Source organism: Callospermophilus lateralis, unplaced genomic scaffold (genome assembly GCF_048772815.1).
Source record: "Callospermophilus lateralis isolate mCalLat2 unplaced genomic scaffold, mCalLat2.hap1 Scaffold_96, whole genome shotgun sequence".
Taxonomy (NCBI): Eukaryota; Metazoa; Chordata; class Mammalia; order Rodentia; family Sciuridae; genus Callospermophilus; species Callospermophilus lateralis.
Genome location: NW_027517776.1, coordinates 4,021,963 through 4,038,160, shown reverse-complemented (window position 1 = coordinate 4,038,160; position 16,198 = coordinate 4,021,963). Strand labels below are relative to the sequence as shown.

The 16,198-nt window shown below is 53.0% G+C and overlaps 1 protein-coding gene and 1 pseudogene across 1 annotated transcript; one reads left to right on the top strand and one right to left on the bottom strand.

Moving 5' to 3' along the window:
* Positions 1–824: 824 nt before the first annotated feature.
* Positions 825–1,380, top strand: LOC143641314 (shadow of prion protein-like; annotated as a pseudogene).
* Positions 1,381–4,307: 2,927 nt separating this feature from the next.
* Positions 4,308–14,342, bottom strand: LOC143641328 (mitochondrial ribosome-associated GTPase 1-like). Its single transcript, XM_077108585.1, has 11 exons — positions 14,234–14,342; positions 13,866–13,930; positions 11,964–12,068; positions 10,535–10,615; positions 10,078–10,134; positions 9,768–9,858; positions 8,103–8,164; positions 7,596–7,692; positions 7,172–7,253; positions 4,822–4,934; positions 4,308–4,462 (listed from the first exon to the last, which is right to left on the bottom strand). The coding sequence occupies exons 1-11, from the start codon at positions 14,340–14,342 to the stop codon at positions 4,308–4,310; spliced, it is 1,017 nt and encodes a 338-aa protein (XP_076964700.1).
* Positions 14,343–16,198: the final 1,856 nt, after the last annotated feature.

The following is a 16,198-nucleotide window of genomic DNA, read 5'->3' as shown; positions in this document are numbered from 1 at the left end:
GACAGCCCTGAACAGTTCTCCCTGGGAGATCAGCACTGGAACAGGAATGGCTCCCTAGCTCCCAACGGGGCTTGCCAGGTCGGGTCACATGCCCGTTCTTTCTCTAGATGCTGATCTGAGTGTTTGGCATCCTTCAGTCACGACCCCCTCCAACACCCCCAACATGGCTGCGCAGAGCCGGGGATATGAAGCCCCTACCGCTAGGCCTGAGCACCCCCACCACAGGCGCTCAGCACCCCCCAATTCTGCGCCCCATCCCACCCCAGGCACATAACAGTCCTGCTGTGTTAATCCCTCCCGGCCCACCCCATACCCTTCCCAGTTGAACAGGACCCCAAGCCCCTACCCCAGGCCTGAACACACACACATAGCCCAGTCCAGACTCATCACAAGTGGTAAGCCTCCCAGATCTTCACAAAAGCAGCTCAATATGTCCTCAGGCTCTGAGCCCCTGTCCCCAGATCCTGAACCCTATCCTCCCAGGACTTGAGCCACTTCACCACTGTCAGCAAGCCCTGAATCCCCTAACCCCATCCTGGTCCCTAGATCACAAACCTCTGTTGCCTCAGGCCCTGAACCCCCTCACCCAACAGCCTGGTCCCCAGGTCCTGACCTATATCTCCTCAGAACCTGAGCCTCCCAAGTCTCCAAGCTCTCATGTTCCTGTATCCAGACCCCGAGCCCACTGGTCCCAGACCCTAATTCCAGACCCTGTCTCCGGGCCCTAAGTTCCCTGTCACCTCATCTCTGCCCCATGCCCTTGTGCCCCTTCTCACAGAAGCTGAAGTCCCTTCTGCTTCCTTTCTGCAGTTTTGCCAATGAAGATGAACTGGACAGCTACAACTTGCTGGGCTCTGCTACTGGCTGCAGCTTTCCTCTGCGACAGCGGTGCAGCCAAAGGTGGCCGTGGAGGAGCCCGGGGCAGCGCCCACGGAGGCCTGCACGGTGGAGCACGCGGGCCTCAAGGGTGTGCCTGAGGCCTGCCCTCCCCTACAGCGGAGCGGGCTCAACTCTGCGCTTGGCAGCAGCAGGGGCTGCAGCAGGGGCTGCGGCAGGGGCAGCTGCCAGCTTGGCTGGGGGCCCAGGCTGGAGAAGGGCCACAGGGCCAAAGGAGGGTGGCCGGGAGGATGACGAGGTGCTAACCACTTGCCTAGGGCAGGTCCTGAAGATTTCACAGCACAGTAATGTTTTGGGGAGGAAAGCCATCCATTCCAGAAGGACGACGAGGACTGGGCACCCGGCGGCAACGGGACAGGCAGGGGTGTGTGCAGCTACTGGACCTGGACTTCTGGTGCAGTGTCCAGCCACCACCTGTGCCTCTGCCTGCTGCTGGGTGGTGCCCTTGGAGCTCTGTGCACCCTGGGGCTGCTACAGCCCTAGGCACAGCTGGGCTTGGGATCCATATCCTGGCCCCCAGCCCAGCCTTCTCCATAGGCCCCTCAGGCTGTCCCAGAGGCCAACAGCATTTGAACACATCTTCCCTCCACTGCCCACAGTCCTCAGGCCTGGAGGACCCCACCCTCCACCTAAGACTGTCCCAGCCTCCCCATCTCCTTGCTCTACCATGGAATCAGCAGCCCCCAGCTCCAGGATGTCAGGGTGCCCTGAGAGAGGAATTAGCTGTGGCTCCTGCTCAGGCCTGCAGGCTGGGAGGTGTCAAGACCAGACATTCAGGATACTCCTGCTCCCTGGCCTTCCCGGGACAGAAGAGTGTAGACAGTGTTGACCAACCAGGCAGAGGCCACCTTCAGAAAGGTTCCACTCTGCCACTGAAGCCCTGAGGATGGAGGACCAAGGGCTTCCCACCAGAGCCACAGGAATGGACTTCCCACAGGAGCAGAATATCAGCGAGGGAGGAACATTCAACTAGGCTGCCGTGAGGAGTGTCAGGTGCTAACCACTTGCCTAGGGCAGGTCCTGAAGATTTCACAGCACAGTAATGTTTTGGGGAGGAAAGCCATCCATTCCAGAAGATGCCCACTGTGGTTCTCAGAGCTCCCAGCAGAACATGCCCTGGGAGGGAGGCCACGGCAGCATCCCTCTCTGCCTGGCAGACTTCCCACAAAGCCCTCTGCCAGGTGATGGTCTCTACCTTAGAGCCAGTGGGCCCTAAGGATCATTTAACTCATCTTGAGATCCATTCTTGGGAAAAACCCACATTCAAGAGAATTCCATTTTCTTGTAATTTAATTTCACATCCAGTGATCACTCAGGGGACAGCAGCTGCCAATCCCACTATAGAGTCCCCCTGTGCTGTAAGTGGTCCTACACTTCTGGTGAGCAGCAGCATCTCCAACTGGGCAGTCCCTCCCTCAGAGCAGATGGACCAGGTGGAGACAGAGGGTCCTCAGTAAGGTTGTGGCACAGTGGCCGAGGACAGACAGGAGATACCATGGTTCATCAGACCCAGGGCCACCTGCAGGTCTTTGGAGGAAGGCTGACCAAAGCAGTGGGGCCAAGGCTCCGGCAGGTATAGTCAGACAAGAGCAAGCCTGGGCTCAGGACAGAAAGTTGAGGTCCTTACTCCACCAAGGGCTATCTAAACATGGACATCTTGAGGGGAGGAGTACCCAGAACAGCCTCAAGATGCTGGCAGTACTTACAAGGATTGCCTCGAACTCCCAAACACCTCATGCATAGACTGGCCCCTTGTGTCTCCAGGGCCCACCAGCGCAGTGCCCATGAGCCCAGTTCAGGGGTTCCCAGCTCTGCCAAGATGTCTATCTCTAAGCACCTGAGGCCATCTCCTAGGTGCTCTTGTGAGACCCTCACCCACAGACAATCTATTTCCAGGACTTGCCCTCACCCTCGGGACCAAAAAGCCTTTGTGCTTAGCCAGAACAATGCTGAGATCAGCATCTCTCCATCCTGCACAAGGCTCTGGTTTGGGGATAGGTTTTAAGGCTACTGTCAAGACCTGGGCCAAGCAGTCACAGGACACTACCCCTTGCATCCTGTCATCCACACTGCCATTGCTCAGGGCACAGCCAGCCCTGATGCTCCTCCATACCTTCCAGACCAAGGTGGATGCCACCTAAGACCAGCAAGCCAAGCCCAAGCCCACTGATCTCTCAAAAGCAGATGAGATCCCTCCATCATCCAGTTTGGTACAGGGAGACCCACCAAAGCCCTCTTGGCTTCTCAGATGCCTCCCTGATGGGCTGCACTGAACCAGACCGTTACACACCACAGCGCATGAGTGTCAAAAGGTTCCAGAGGCAACGAAAACATTTTTCAATGCTTGCTTCACGCCAGCCTCACCTCAAGTGTGTTTAGCTTTTTGCACAGCCAAGGGCCCTTGGATACCTCCTCAGCAAGACACAGACAATGCTAAGAAGGCACCCTCAGAATGGGTCAATCATGTGGCAGTTGCAGTGGGAGGCACCACTCGAAGACCAGCCTCTGGGAGCAGCTGCCCACAGCATGGAGAGAGTCAGCTGAGCATCAGAGACTGCAGATGCTCAGGCACCTGTGGGAAAGCTAGGCCACCACCAGACAATGAGGTCAGAGCTATTCACCAGGTCCAGGCTCACCAGCACCTCCCGTCTGTGCTAACCCAACCACCCTGCCTTCCAGAATGCAGGCTGCTGACAGCAACATTCCCCACACAACGCTGGGATGGGTCCTCGGCACCTCCTCTGGGCCCCCCTGAAGCAGAGGGCCACTGTTCCATTGGCTAGGAGGTGGTCTGGGTCCCCTTGAAGCACAGGGCCACTGTCCCCTTGGCTAGGAGTTGGCCATCCATGACTCTCTGGCCTGTTGTACAGCTAAGCCATGGGCCTGTGGCTTCCTGAAAGCGGAGCACTGAGGGGGAGGGAATCCTTGGGTTCCACTACTCTGAACCTCCATCCATGTTTATGTATTCATTTAATAACAAAATTAACCAAAATAAACCCCTGCACTGGGTATAAGACTCTTGGTCACTGCAGGGCCATAGGACATTGAGGGCCCCATTCCTGACTTGCCTGTTCCAGCTTTCACTGGTAAGAGGGACTTTAATATGTGGGCCCAAGGTAGCATGGGTGTGCAATGAAAGAGCCAGAAGAGAGAGATCTTTTCATCCAGAACTCTAAACATTACAGATTACAGCTTTAGCTCCTCGAGTCAGCATTAGCCTCTCCTTAGAAACACTAAACAGGAACCGCCTCACCAGGCCAGTCATGCAGGCCTGCTCCATAGGGCTGGCCAGGCCACAGTGATTGGGAAAGTGGGGCCCTGAATCAAAGGGACCAGCATGGTTGCTTCTGGAAAAAAGTGGGAAGTTGTAAGCCTCAAACACTCTGTCCACGTGAGGTCCAGGAAGCCATCTACCACTCAGTAGGTGCTGAGTCTCTGTCGGCAGGGGGGCAGTCCTGCAGAACATCATGGTCCAGCATCACCGGGCCAAACAGCCCACTGCGGAAGGTCCGGAGGAAGTCGTGGGCTGCCGCAGAGTAGTTGGGCTGGACGACATTCACATCCCCTAGAGACAGTGGGTCTGATGAGAAAGAGTCTTCCAAGAAGGATGGCCCAGCCAGCCCCAAGACAGTCACATTGGGCATCAGTGAGTAAAGCTCAGGCCAGGCCTGTTCATAGAGAAGAACATAATGTCCACTCAGACCACCCAAGGACAGGGGACAGGGCCAGTCCCACACTATGGAGCCTGGACTACAAGCTCCTTTCTCTCTAGATACTTCAATAGCTCCTCTGCCCAATCCCCAACCCCAGGACAGCACCACCGCCCATGCATGTTCCAACCCCCATGCCTCCCTCCTCCTGCTCTCCTCTAGGGACAGCCAGGGAACACACAGACCCTGAGTGCCATAGCACAGTCTCACTCACCGGTGCCTGTAAGCACTTTCACCTTCCGGGTCTTCCGCAGCCACATGGCCACTCTCTTCAGCACATGCTCAATGTTGTCAGAGGTGCCGTCCAGGCCATAGTGCTGCACGTACCTACACACAGGCCACAGCCACATCAGACCTTGGGAGCCTGCTGACCACACCCCAGAGCAGCCAGTGGCCAAGCTCCTGAGCATCCCAGGACGAGGCTCAAGAATTCCTTCAAGAAAGAAAGATCCATGGCCCAACAAGGTGAGATCCAAAGTCTGGTACCTAATAGCACTGACCAGCCTGCAAAGCAAGTCAGATCCCAAATGAGAGAAAAATTGAAGTGGACCGAGAAGTGGCAGGTATAAGAATGTACAGACTCACATTCACATGCCATGTGGTTACAAGAACAGATGATGACAGAAGGCAGGACCTGAGCTTTGAGGGTCCTGATAAGCAATGGGATAGGACGAACAGCAGACCAGACACCACAGAAGACAGTGACCAAAACTCAGCGAGGACCCAGACAGGACCCAGCATCTCAGAGCAAGCAGCACACAGGCCAAGTGCCCAGCAGCTGGCACCCAAGCCCTGGTGAGCAGGAAAAAGGCAAAAGAAACACCGAAGAAATAACACTGGAAATTAGCCAAGTGAAACAAACACATGAAGTCACAGACCAGAAACCAGCACACTAAACCACAGAAACATGAAGAAGAGCACAGCAGGGCCACATAACAGCTCAAGGAGTGACCAGGAGAAGTCACTCAAAGCAGCTAGAGGACTATGAAGACAAAGAACAGGAGGGCAGGAAGCAGACCCCTCACCAGAGGAAAACCAGCACGAGGCTGGGTCACCCATCCCACCAAAAATCTGCCCACAGGGAAAGCATCTCCCTGTGAGGTGAAAGGAGACAGACAACAGGAGCTAAAAGGACACACCTCAGCAGACCCCTTCCCTGAGAGAGGGGGCAGGCAGACCTACCCCACAGAGGGAGGGGCCAGGCAGACCTGCCCCACAGTAAAGATTGAAGAAAATCCTTCAAACACAGTGAAAGACCAATAAACTCAAGAAACAAGCAGCACCTTGAACAGCAATGTGCTAGGTAAGCATATAACGTGCTCTTCTTACAGTCTGAGTCTCCTTAAAAGATGACTGTTTATGCAAACAGAAGAGAAGGAAAGTGTGTGCAGGACTTATCCAACATGCAATGGTGGAATGTGTGATGACAGTGGCAAGCTCATCAGGTGAGGAAAAGGGCCTGCCTGAGTGCTGCAGGTGACTCTTGTGACTCCTGAGACTCCTGCAAACCTGAAGCATAAGACCACAGGCACCAGACTAACAAAGGAGATGGAGCTGGATGTCAAGAGGCAGAAAAGGGAGAGAAGACACAAAACTCATGGGACAACTAGAAAACCAACAGCATAACACATTCAAACCATCAATGATGACACAAAACATAAATAGTCTAAATATCTAATAGGAAAGGTAGAGATCGCCACATTGGATAAAAACAAGGCCAAACTCTACGCAGCCTATAAAAATGCACTTTTACTATAAAGACAAATGCACAAAGTAGAACGGTGGGCAATGATATACCATGATAATACCAATCAAAAGAACCTAGCATTCTGTGCTGTGGACAAGGGGCCCAGAACAGAGAGCTCTCTGAAGATAAAGAAGCACTTCACAACACCCTGCACACTACTGCACCTACAACAGAGCCTCAAAATGCACAGTGCCAGTGCAAGAGGACGCCCAGGGAAGCAGACTGGTGTGTGAGGGGTGAAGACTTCAATGCCCTTCTCAACAATCAGCAATACAGATCGAAGGAAAATCAGCAAAGTATAAATGAAGAAACAACAAAGACTGAAATCAGTGAAGTAAAAAACAGAAAGATAACAGAGAACATCAATGAAACCAAAAGTTGACTCTCTGGAGATTAAATAAAAGTAAATCTCTGGCCAAGATCTGCAAACAACATGGTGTCCACCCACAGGTGACTGGATAAACGTACTGCAATGTCTGAACACTGAGCACCACTTAGCAGGTCACACAAAGATAAATTTCAAACAAGCCAATTGTTTGTGCAAAATTCTAGAAAATTTATATCTAGTGACAGACAGCAGAGGGCTGCCTGGGCGCAGAGGGCAGGAAGGGAAGACTACAAAACACAATGGGCAAAGGGAGTGCCCGTTTTCTTGATTATCGAATGGTCTCAGGTGCATTCATGTCAGACTTACCCAATTTTTAACAATGTGCAGATTATCACGTCTACAATACCTGTGTGCTGTATCTAGAGCCGCACCTGGCCAGGACAAGCAAGCAGGGGCTGCCCACCCTGCCCTGCCCTCACTGCCACTCACCCAAACAGCTGGTGTCGGTTAAGAGTGTAGAGGAGGTAGTTGGCCATGGTCTCCTCCCCGACCAGGTGGTCCAGGACGGTTCCTGGAAGATGTCGGCAAAGGTGAGCACATCCAACAGCTGGCATCTATGTCCCCAACAAGCTTGCGCGCCTCCCAGTCCCAGCTGCTACAGAGACTCTCCACAGAACACAGCTGTCATCCTGACCTTCCTCCCACTTGGCTAAGCCTTTGCTATAAGGTCTGACTGCCCACATCTGTCAAATGGGAGAGTGAAAGTCACTCTCACAGGGCAGGGTCAGATAGCAAGCAGCATGCTTTGCGAAGCATCTAGTAGCAGCCAGGGCAAAAGTGGAACAACTACTCCTGCTGAAGGTCTGTACCAAGGTCACTCGAGGTAGGAGGGAGGGCACCAGGCTTAGCTCACCACACAGGGCCAGCTTCAGGCCCGTCTCCACACTTCCAATCCGAGGAGCTAGCACCCCAGGGGTGTCCATCAGGAATATCAGAGGCCGTTCACACACCTATGTAGACAGAGTTCACAGTGAGCCCCCACAGCAGCCTCCTGATGGGCTGGCCCCACACACTAGGCCTCAGAGGCTCTGTGGGAGGGCCCAGGAGCAGACCTTCCCTCAAAGGGTCATCATTTTCACCAAGCACAGGGGTGGCCAGAGGTTCAGATTCACCCAATTTGGAGAGTAAATAAGAGCACTAGGTCCCGTGGAGAACAAAAGGGAACGTGTAGAAAGTGGGTCTGCTCTTTCCTGACAGTGGTGTGTCCTGGCAGCTGGGCAACAGGACAGGGCAGTGCCTGGCACAGGTGAGTACCCAGTGGAGATGCAGTGGAGTGTGGGAAAGGACCGTCATGGGCAGGGCCAACAAGGTTGCTCAGCAGCACCAGGCAAGCACCTGTGCCTGGCCACAGAGGACCCACCTGGACTCTGGACATCACAGCTCTGGTGATCCCAGGCTCACCGCCCACCCTGGCAGCTTTTCCTGTAAGACAGAGGGGGCTCTCGTGTGTTCAAGACACACAACTACAGAACGCGTGGTCAGACACACGTGTAACTAACCCATTTGACAAGCAGAATGAAAACCCCAAAAGCCAAACCAGCTTTCCAGGGCTATGATTACCCACATTTAGCCCCAACAGCTCACGCAGGGGCTCTTTTTAAAAGCCAGATGCAGGGGCCACAAGGCTTGACAAATGCCCAAGACTCATTCCCCAGAGCTGGAAAGGCCCACAACAGCAAGACCTGAGCTGTCCCTCATCATGCCCCACCCTCCTGGACTTGCCCACCTTCCAACAGCCCGCAGCAGGCCTGACCAGCCTGCCCAGACTCTGAATGCCAAGGCCACTGCACAGGTCCCAGCTGAGGGCACACCCCAAGGACTGCTCTACCCACTGCCAAACCAACTCAGGAGTAGGAGGAGCAAGAATCCAAATAAGCTTTGGCGGAGACACAGCAGAGGACACGGAGCCCCAAGAAGAAAGAGTTCTGACAGGAGCTCCAACACAGTGCACACGGGCAGTGCACTGCTGATCGCAAGAGCCTGTCAGAGGAGGGCTGCACTAACACAGACTGGTCAGACACAGACAGGGGCTGCAGGGGTGGGGGGACCAGGAGCTGTCTTGCTGTAAGTCTGGGGACAGTGAGGATAGTTGAACAACACTAAGAACACACGTAATGCCACTGACCACAAAAGGACAGAGAAAAATACACAGATGTCTGGCCAGGCATGGTGGCACAGGCCTGTCATCCCAGCAACTCAAGAGGCTAAGGCAGGAAGATTGTAAATTCAAGGCCAATCTCTGTAACTTAGCAAGGCCCTAAGCGACGTAGCAAGACGCTGTCTTAAAACAAAAAATAAAAAAAAGGCTGAGGGCTGGGATATAGCTCAGTTGAGAGAGTGCTTGCCTCACACGCATAAAGCCCTGAGTTCAATCCCCAGCACCAAAAAAAAAAAGAATATAGATGTGGCTCAGTGGTAAAGTGCCCCAGTGCACCCCCAACTAAAAAAAAAAAAAAAAAAAAAAAAAAAACAAAAAAAAAAAACCAGATCACCAGATAACTATGAACTCTCCAATTAATGCCAAAAATACTCTCTGGAATAATGGTTCAGCATGGCTTAAAGCTCTCAGATTTTATATTGTGAATAGATTTGTTAATAAACACTGTAATACTAACATGAACAACAAAATCAATACAGTTATATCCAGCATTAAACTTTAAAATTCTCAGTCAAGGCACTGTGAATGAGCATAGCAGGCCACATTTTTATCAAACATGAGGATGAGCAGGAGACCGGTGCTGAGGGCTCAGGTTTCCAACTAAGTCCAGGAAACCTGGCATGAGAACACCCCCGCACCCTCTACCCTACAGCAAGTGGAATCATCTGCACCAAAGGGGTTTGAACAAATGAAAAACAAAAACCATCGAGTTTAGAAAACCATCCCACATGAAAGCCATTAGAAAACAAATCCAGTGTAAAATCCAGTGCAACAAACAGCTGACCCCACACTGCCCTCTCCATTGCTGTCCTGGCGGAAGAGCCCATGAATGCAGGGCCAATTCAGCAGCAGAGGGCACAGGCTCACCTGTCCTGAGGTGCTGTCTCCTCAGGGAGTTGATGAGGGAGGACTTGCCCACGTTGGGAACGCCAACCACCAGGATGCAGTAGTCCAGGTTCTACAGAGGCAGGGAAGACCCTCAGGCCCATCCTGCCCAGGCCGTGGACTCTCAGCCCAGGAAGGAGGTCAGGCAGAGACTTACCACCTGATGGGCCACCCAGCCCTGCTGGCTGAAGAGACCCAGGAGAAGGGCCAAGCCTCCTTCTAGGGCACTCCCCGTCCTCTCACAGGCAGGAAAGGGCTGGCCCACTACCAGCTCTGGGCCCCACTAACCAACCTCTGATCGGTGGTAGCGGTAGCTGCTCCCAACCAGTTCTGTGACCTTTGGGATTATCTGAAACAAAAAGCCATTCATTTAAGCCTGACAGCCCCTAATGCACCCCGCCCCCTGCAGCCACCTCCACACACCAGCATCAGGGACCCTCTCCATGCCACTTATCAGGAGACACGGACCTCACACACAGACTCCAGCAGCTGACAGGGAGGCCTGAACTGCCTGAATTTCTGAAGGTAGTACTCTCAAGTGCCCAGATCACAGACCCAGAGGCAGACTGTCCCCACCCCTACACTAGGGAGGAGTAGGTGGCTCCCCCGAGGGGGCTTCTATGACAGCTATACTCTGGCTGACTGCCCACATCCCTGGAAAGCAGAAGCCAACCCCAGGATCTTCCCCAAAACTGCTTCTTATAAAATAATGTTATAAAGCAGAAACATGTGAGCAGAAAAAGGCCTACCTGCTTGACGTTCTCATCCTTTATGCAGTTTGTAAAAATGACATGTTTTAGGCCTTCTCCTGCTAAGTGCTGCTGAATTTTCTGAAAGAGATATTGCCATTTTACATATTAAATGCAAATATGGGTGGCACGGCACAATCAAACTCCAGGACTGAGCTCCAAGGAACAGTTGGCCAGGAGCACCGTTGCTCAGAGCCACCTGAGCTCTGCAGTCCACTAGGATGTGCCAGTCACCCAGAAAAATGAAGGCACTGCTGCTGCTGCAGCAAGGAAATTTCCATGCTACTAACAACTTTTTAAAAATTGCCTTGAATTTAAGACCGTGACACCACTTAGCAAAGGTCTCGACCACAGAGCAAGAAAAGCAGAAGCAGCACCTCCAATAACATTTCCAGCCTCCACATTTCCTGGTCACACAGAAAGTACCCTCCCACCTGTGCCCAATTCGGCTTGGCTCTGGAGAAACCAGACCTCCCACACCTCTCCCAGCCCTTCCAGTTTCCGGATCACTGTGTGTGCTGAAGGCAGCCAACCACAGAAAACCTAGGGTTAGGTTGGTGAGTGCGGACACCTGGGGGTGCTGCAGTCATCACAGACCTCCAGACTAGACTAGCGATGTCCAGAGCTGCAGGCATTGGCCTCATGCAGCTTCTCAAACTTAATTAGAACCAGGTAAGATGTGAAAGTCAGTTCCTCAGCTGCAGTGACCACTGTTGGCCAGAGGCCACCACGTGGGGCAAAGTAGACACAGCATTCATGGTTTCAGAAGGGCCTAAGGGAAGGCTCAGCTGTGGCGGCCTCCAGTGGCACACTGCCACCTCCTGGGGAAATGGTGTCCATTCTGAGCATTTGCAAGTAGACATCCAAGATCAGGATGCCAAGCACACTGTGCTGGGCAGCACTGGTCTCTGTGATGGCTGCAATGCCCCCAGACATCCATGCTCACCAGCCTGAACCCAGGTTTTCTGCTGCCAGCTGCCTTCTGTACACCCTGTGATCTAGAGGGTAGAAGGACTGGGGGTAGGGAAGGCAGGCCCAAAGTAGCTAACAGATTTCTCCAGAGTTAAGCAGAATGGGGACAGAAGGCCCAAGGGAAAAGGAAACATGGAGACTGGAAATATTACTGGAGGTGGTGCCTCTGCTTTTCTTGTTCTGTTGTCAAGTCCTCCTGAAAAGCAGAGATGTGGGCTGGGTTGTGGCTCAGTGGTAGAGCGCTCGCCTAGGACATGGGAGGCCCTGAGCTCAATCCTCAGCACCACGTAAAAATAAATAAATAAAATCAAGGTACTGTATCCAACTGAAAAAAAAAAGCAGAGCTGTTTCTGAGGCAGATCCCGCCTAGAGAGATAACACTGAGCCTGGATGATTCTGAGTCTGTCCAGCAAAATCTGTGTCAGGCTCTGCAGGCATCTTTTGGAAAGGCCCTCACCCGCTGCTCTGTGAGGTCTGCCAAGTCCATCTTATTGAGGACCAGCAAATGAGGCTTTAATCCAAGGATCTCCTGAAACAGAGGGTTGCGGCCTGAAAGTGGGATGTGGCAACATTAAGGCAAAATTTCCTCAAAGCTTTACCAGCCCCTCAACCTACTTTACCTTAACTACCTCCTGTCAGTAAGAGCTGAAGGCAGAGGACAAAGCCCTATCTCAGATCAGGAGCCAGCCCAGTCCACTCTTCCACCCTAGCGGCTGCCAAGCCAACCCAGATTCTGTCCTTCAGGCTGAGGACAGGGTGTACCTCCTGCAGTAGCCAGGACAGGCAGTCAGCAAGGCAATGGCTTCACTCAGCTTCCCAAATGGGAAACCAGTTCAGAGGGAGGTTTTATAAGCAAGTTACTATTTAGCTGCCAAGGCACCTGGGCTCAAAACAATGACCTGATCACTCAGGAAGAACCTCCCATAGAATACCTCAAAGTACCACCCACCTATGGCCACCAAGGACTTGGGGGTCGCTGCCACCCTACAGGTGGGTAGACCTTCTCCCAGAGATCCCCAAGGAAGATGCTGCCTTCTCAGTACTGCCCTCAGCTAGGGACTCTGGGACTGAACGTGAGACTAACACAAGCAGGCAGCAGCTTCTTTCTTCACTGTGTAGAGACCACTGGCTCTCCTAGTACTTGTCTCTCCCAGGGCGTCTAGCTTTGAGAGTCCAGAGGTCTCTGACATGCCCTAGTGAGGCTTCCTCTCTATCCGCTACCTGCCATACAAGGGGACCCTCCCTCAGTGCTGACCAAGTCTCTGCTCATTCAGTCATCCACCAGCCTCCAGCACTCTCTCCCAGGATGTTACTATCCAATACCGGTTCCCTGCCATATCCTAGATAAAGTAGTATGTTCTAGAGATGAAAGGTGGAAAAAAGTCCCCTCATCACACACACTAAATAATGACTAGGGGTTTTATTCATTTTTTAAATAATCAGACATAGGAACAGGAATGTAGCCCATTACAGCACTTGCCTAGCATGTGTGAGGCCCTGGGTTTAATCTCCAATACTGAAAAAAGGTAAAAGTTATAATGTTTAAAGAACAATCAGACATATAATTGCCAGTAAACACCTTTGACCATCTGTCAGTAAATCGATATATATTCACAGCCCAATGCAAAAATTCCTGCTATTTTGTTACTTAAGTTCCAACCAGCCTTTGAGCCCTGAAAATGGTCATCCTCCACTTCTACTTCCAGAGACTCCAGGCAGTGGAGGTCTGGCACACATTTGCACCTGGCTATTCCTGGGTGGTCCACAGGGACAGGCCTATGGGGCTGGCATCCCCAGCTTTTCTTGGGTTACACAGGCAGATTGGTGACAGCTGGCAAACACCACCACAGGAGAACCTCCACACTTTTTTCAAAAGTGTGAAAACCAGGTCTGAGCAGTACAAATTAATGAGCACAATCACCATGTCTTGTCCATGATTCACTCAGGTAAGAGGAAAGCCCCGGTTGGCAGGAACCTTTAATCTCAGCTTTCATACCCTACCTAGAAATTTCCATGTGGGGTACCCTGGAAAGCCTGAGTGGCCCATTCAGGCACCAACGCCACAGGTGTGGAGCTTCAGAACACATGTGGCCTGGACCCCGCAACACAGACTATGATCTGAAAGGGGGCCTGGCAAACAGCGTGTTTAAAAGCCTCCGGGTAATTCTGACATATAAGAAGGTGGAAAAGCGCTGATTTAAATGACAGTAAGGACAAGTCAGGCCGATGGCTGCTGCAGGCAGCTGACCGGACTAGGGCCAGGGCCAGGCAAAGGTGGGCGGAGACCAGCACTGCCTGCTTGCTGTCTCATGCGCAGTCTGGCTCAGGAACGGGCCCCTCCAGCGCAGCGAAAGGATATCCGAGCGTCATGGACCTCGATGACACAGTCCACCAGTTTCAGACTGCTCTGCATCTTCTTCAGCCCTGCAAAACACAAGGGCACTAAGGGAGGGGCCCGTGGGCTTTCGGAGGGCAGAGTTTTAGTTGGCCTGACAGGGAGGACACCCCCGAGTGAACGCCCTTGGTGGAGTCAGGTCCCCACAAGGTCCCTCAGCCGGCCACACAGGGCCAAACGTGGTGTACAATTGGAGACTCCGAGGCGGGGCAAACGACCACAGAAGAGCGACAGCGCTGCAATACCGCAGGGGGAAGCCCTGCGCCTGGAGCGACCCCGCTGCTCTCCGCGCCGAGCAGCGCCCGGACAGCGCGCCTCCCGCCGGACCTCACCCTTGGCCATGTGGCCCGGGAACCAGAGTGCCACGTCGCAGCCCTGCATGGGGAAGCATTCGCGCCAGGCGGCTCCGGCGGCGCGCAGCGCGACCGCGGACAGCCGCATGGCATCGCGTCCCGGAAGCGCTCTCGGAGCACAGCCTTGCCCGGCCTGCGACCCTGCCACAGCCGCGCTTCCGGAGCTCCGGGTGTAGCCGCGAGGTTACGCCTGCGCACACCACTCTCCTGGCCCTGAGGAAGCCTGTACAGGCCGGCCCTCGGGGCGGGGCGGGGCGGGGCGGGGCGGGGCGGGCCCTCAGGGCGGGGCGGGCCCTCAGGGTGGGGCGGGGCGGGGCGGGGCGGGGAGGGCCCTCGGGGCAGGGCAGTTCTCGCTCAGGTTCTGGGTTTTGTGGGATTTTTCTTAAGCAATTAAGGCATGTATTAACCCTAGTTAGATTTAAAAAGTTCCAGAGATTGGGATGCATCTCAGCGGTGAAGCTCTTGCCTGGCATGCTCAAGACCCCGAGTTCGATCACCAGCACCGCAGAAAATAAAATTAAAAACTGAAAAATCCCAGTTGCCCCTTAAGCATATTCTGAGTATATATAGCAAAACTTCGTGTCAATGTTTGGCCCCTTCTTACAGACTTGTTTTAAAACGCTATCATACTTTAAACTTACCTTATACACTTAAACAGCTCCACTTCTTTTTCAAGTACTCCAAGTTTAGTGTAACAATGCTTCCAAACGCTGATTGCAACGTTTAATTATACAATGAGACTGCAGTGCTCCTCCTGGCTGCAGGACAAGATGAGCCTGCCCAGGCTGCCCCCATGTGAGCAGGCCAAACCACTCACCCCAAAAGGGCTACAAGAGCCTCCCTCCAATGGCATCATTGAAACAATGTCCTAAACACTACACATGCTCAGATTACCATGTTATGATGTTATGATGCTTAACCTCTAACACTGAGCTCCCAACGCTCCTGGATTGGATCTGGGTCACCACAGTACACAGCAGAGCCCTTCCCAATGAGGCATTCAGAGCCTCTCTTTCCTACAAAGACAGGGCGGCCTGGGTCTGTGAAAACAGAAATGTTTCCTCAAGGCATGTGAATTGATGAAACTTCAAAATCAACAATGAAGATCTTTGCCGTTGAAGAAAGCTGCACTTTCATATCCTGGGACCATAAACTATAACAAAGCATTGTTGAATGTTTCCCACACCAGTCTGATTGGCAGGTGAAAGGACTCTACAAAGCACTGGATATGACATGCTATGGGGGAAGCCTGAGTAGTCTCTGGGCCATCTAGGGGTCACAGCACGCCCTGGAGGACTGATAAACCCAGATATGAAGTATGAGAAAGGGCCAGGGGCTGGGGATGTGGCTCAAGCAGTAGCACACTCGCCTGGCATCCGTGCGGCCTGGGTTCGATCCTCAGCACCACATACAAACAAAGATGTGTCCACCGAAAACTAAAAAAATAAATATTAAAAAAAATCCTCTCTCTAAAAAAAAAAACAAAAACAAAAAAACAAAGGGCCAGGCAGAGCTGAGCTGGGCTGCAGAGGTAAGGTGGCAGCTCTGGAGGGGTGTGGCCTTGAGACCTTCCTTCCAGATTCTGAAACCAAATGGGGATGCACAGACTGTCCTGAGGTCCCTAGGCCAGGAGCTCCCCACACAAGCCCTCCAGCAGCCCCCCAGCCTGTGGGGGTGGGGAGCAGACTTCTGATGTTCTTGTGCCTCCCTATAAAGTGCCCCCCTCCCAGCTATACCCACCTGCCCTCTGGCCATAGTGCTCCAGGAGAAATGTCAAGAGCCCATGGTAGCTCTGGTGCAGGGCAGTTACTCAGTCTGAGCTTTCTGTCTCTTCTCCTGTGAAACAGGAGTAGCATGGCTTATCCCTCAGAGCTGCTATAAGGATGCAGTAAGATCAAATAGAAAGCACCCAGCAGATCCACCCCAGCACTGCCTGGCTCCCCA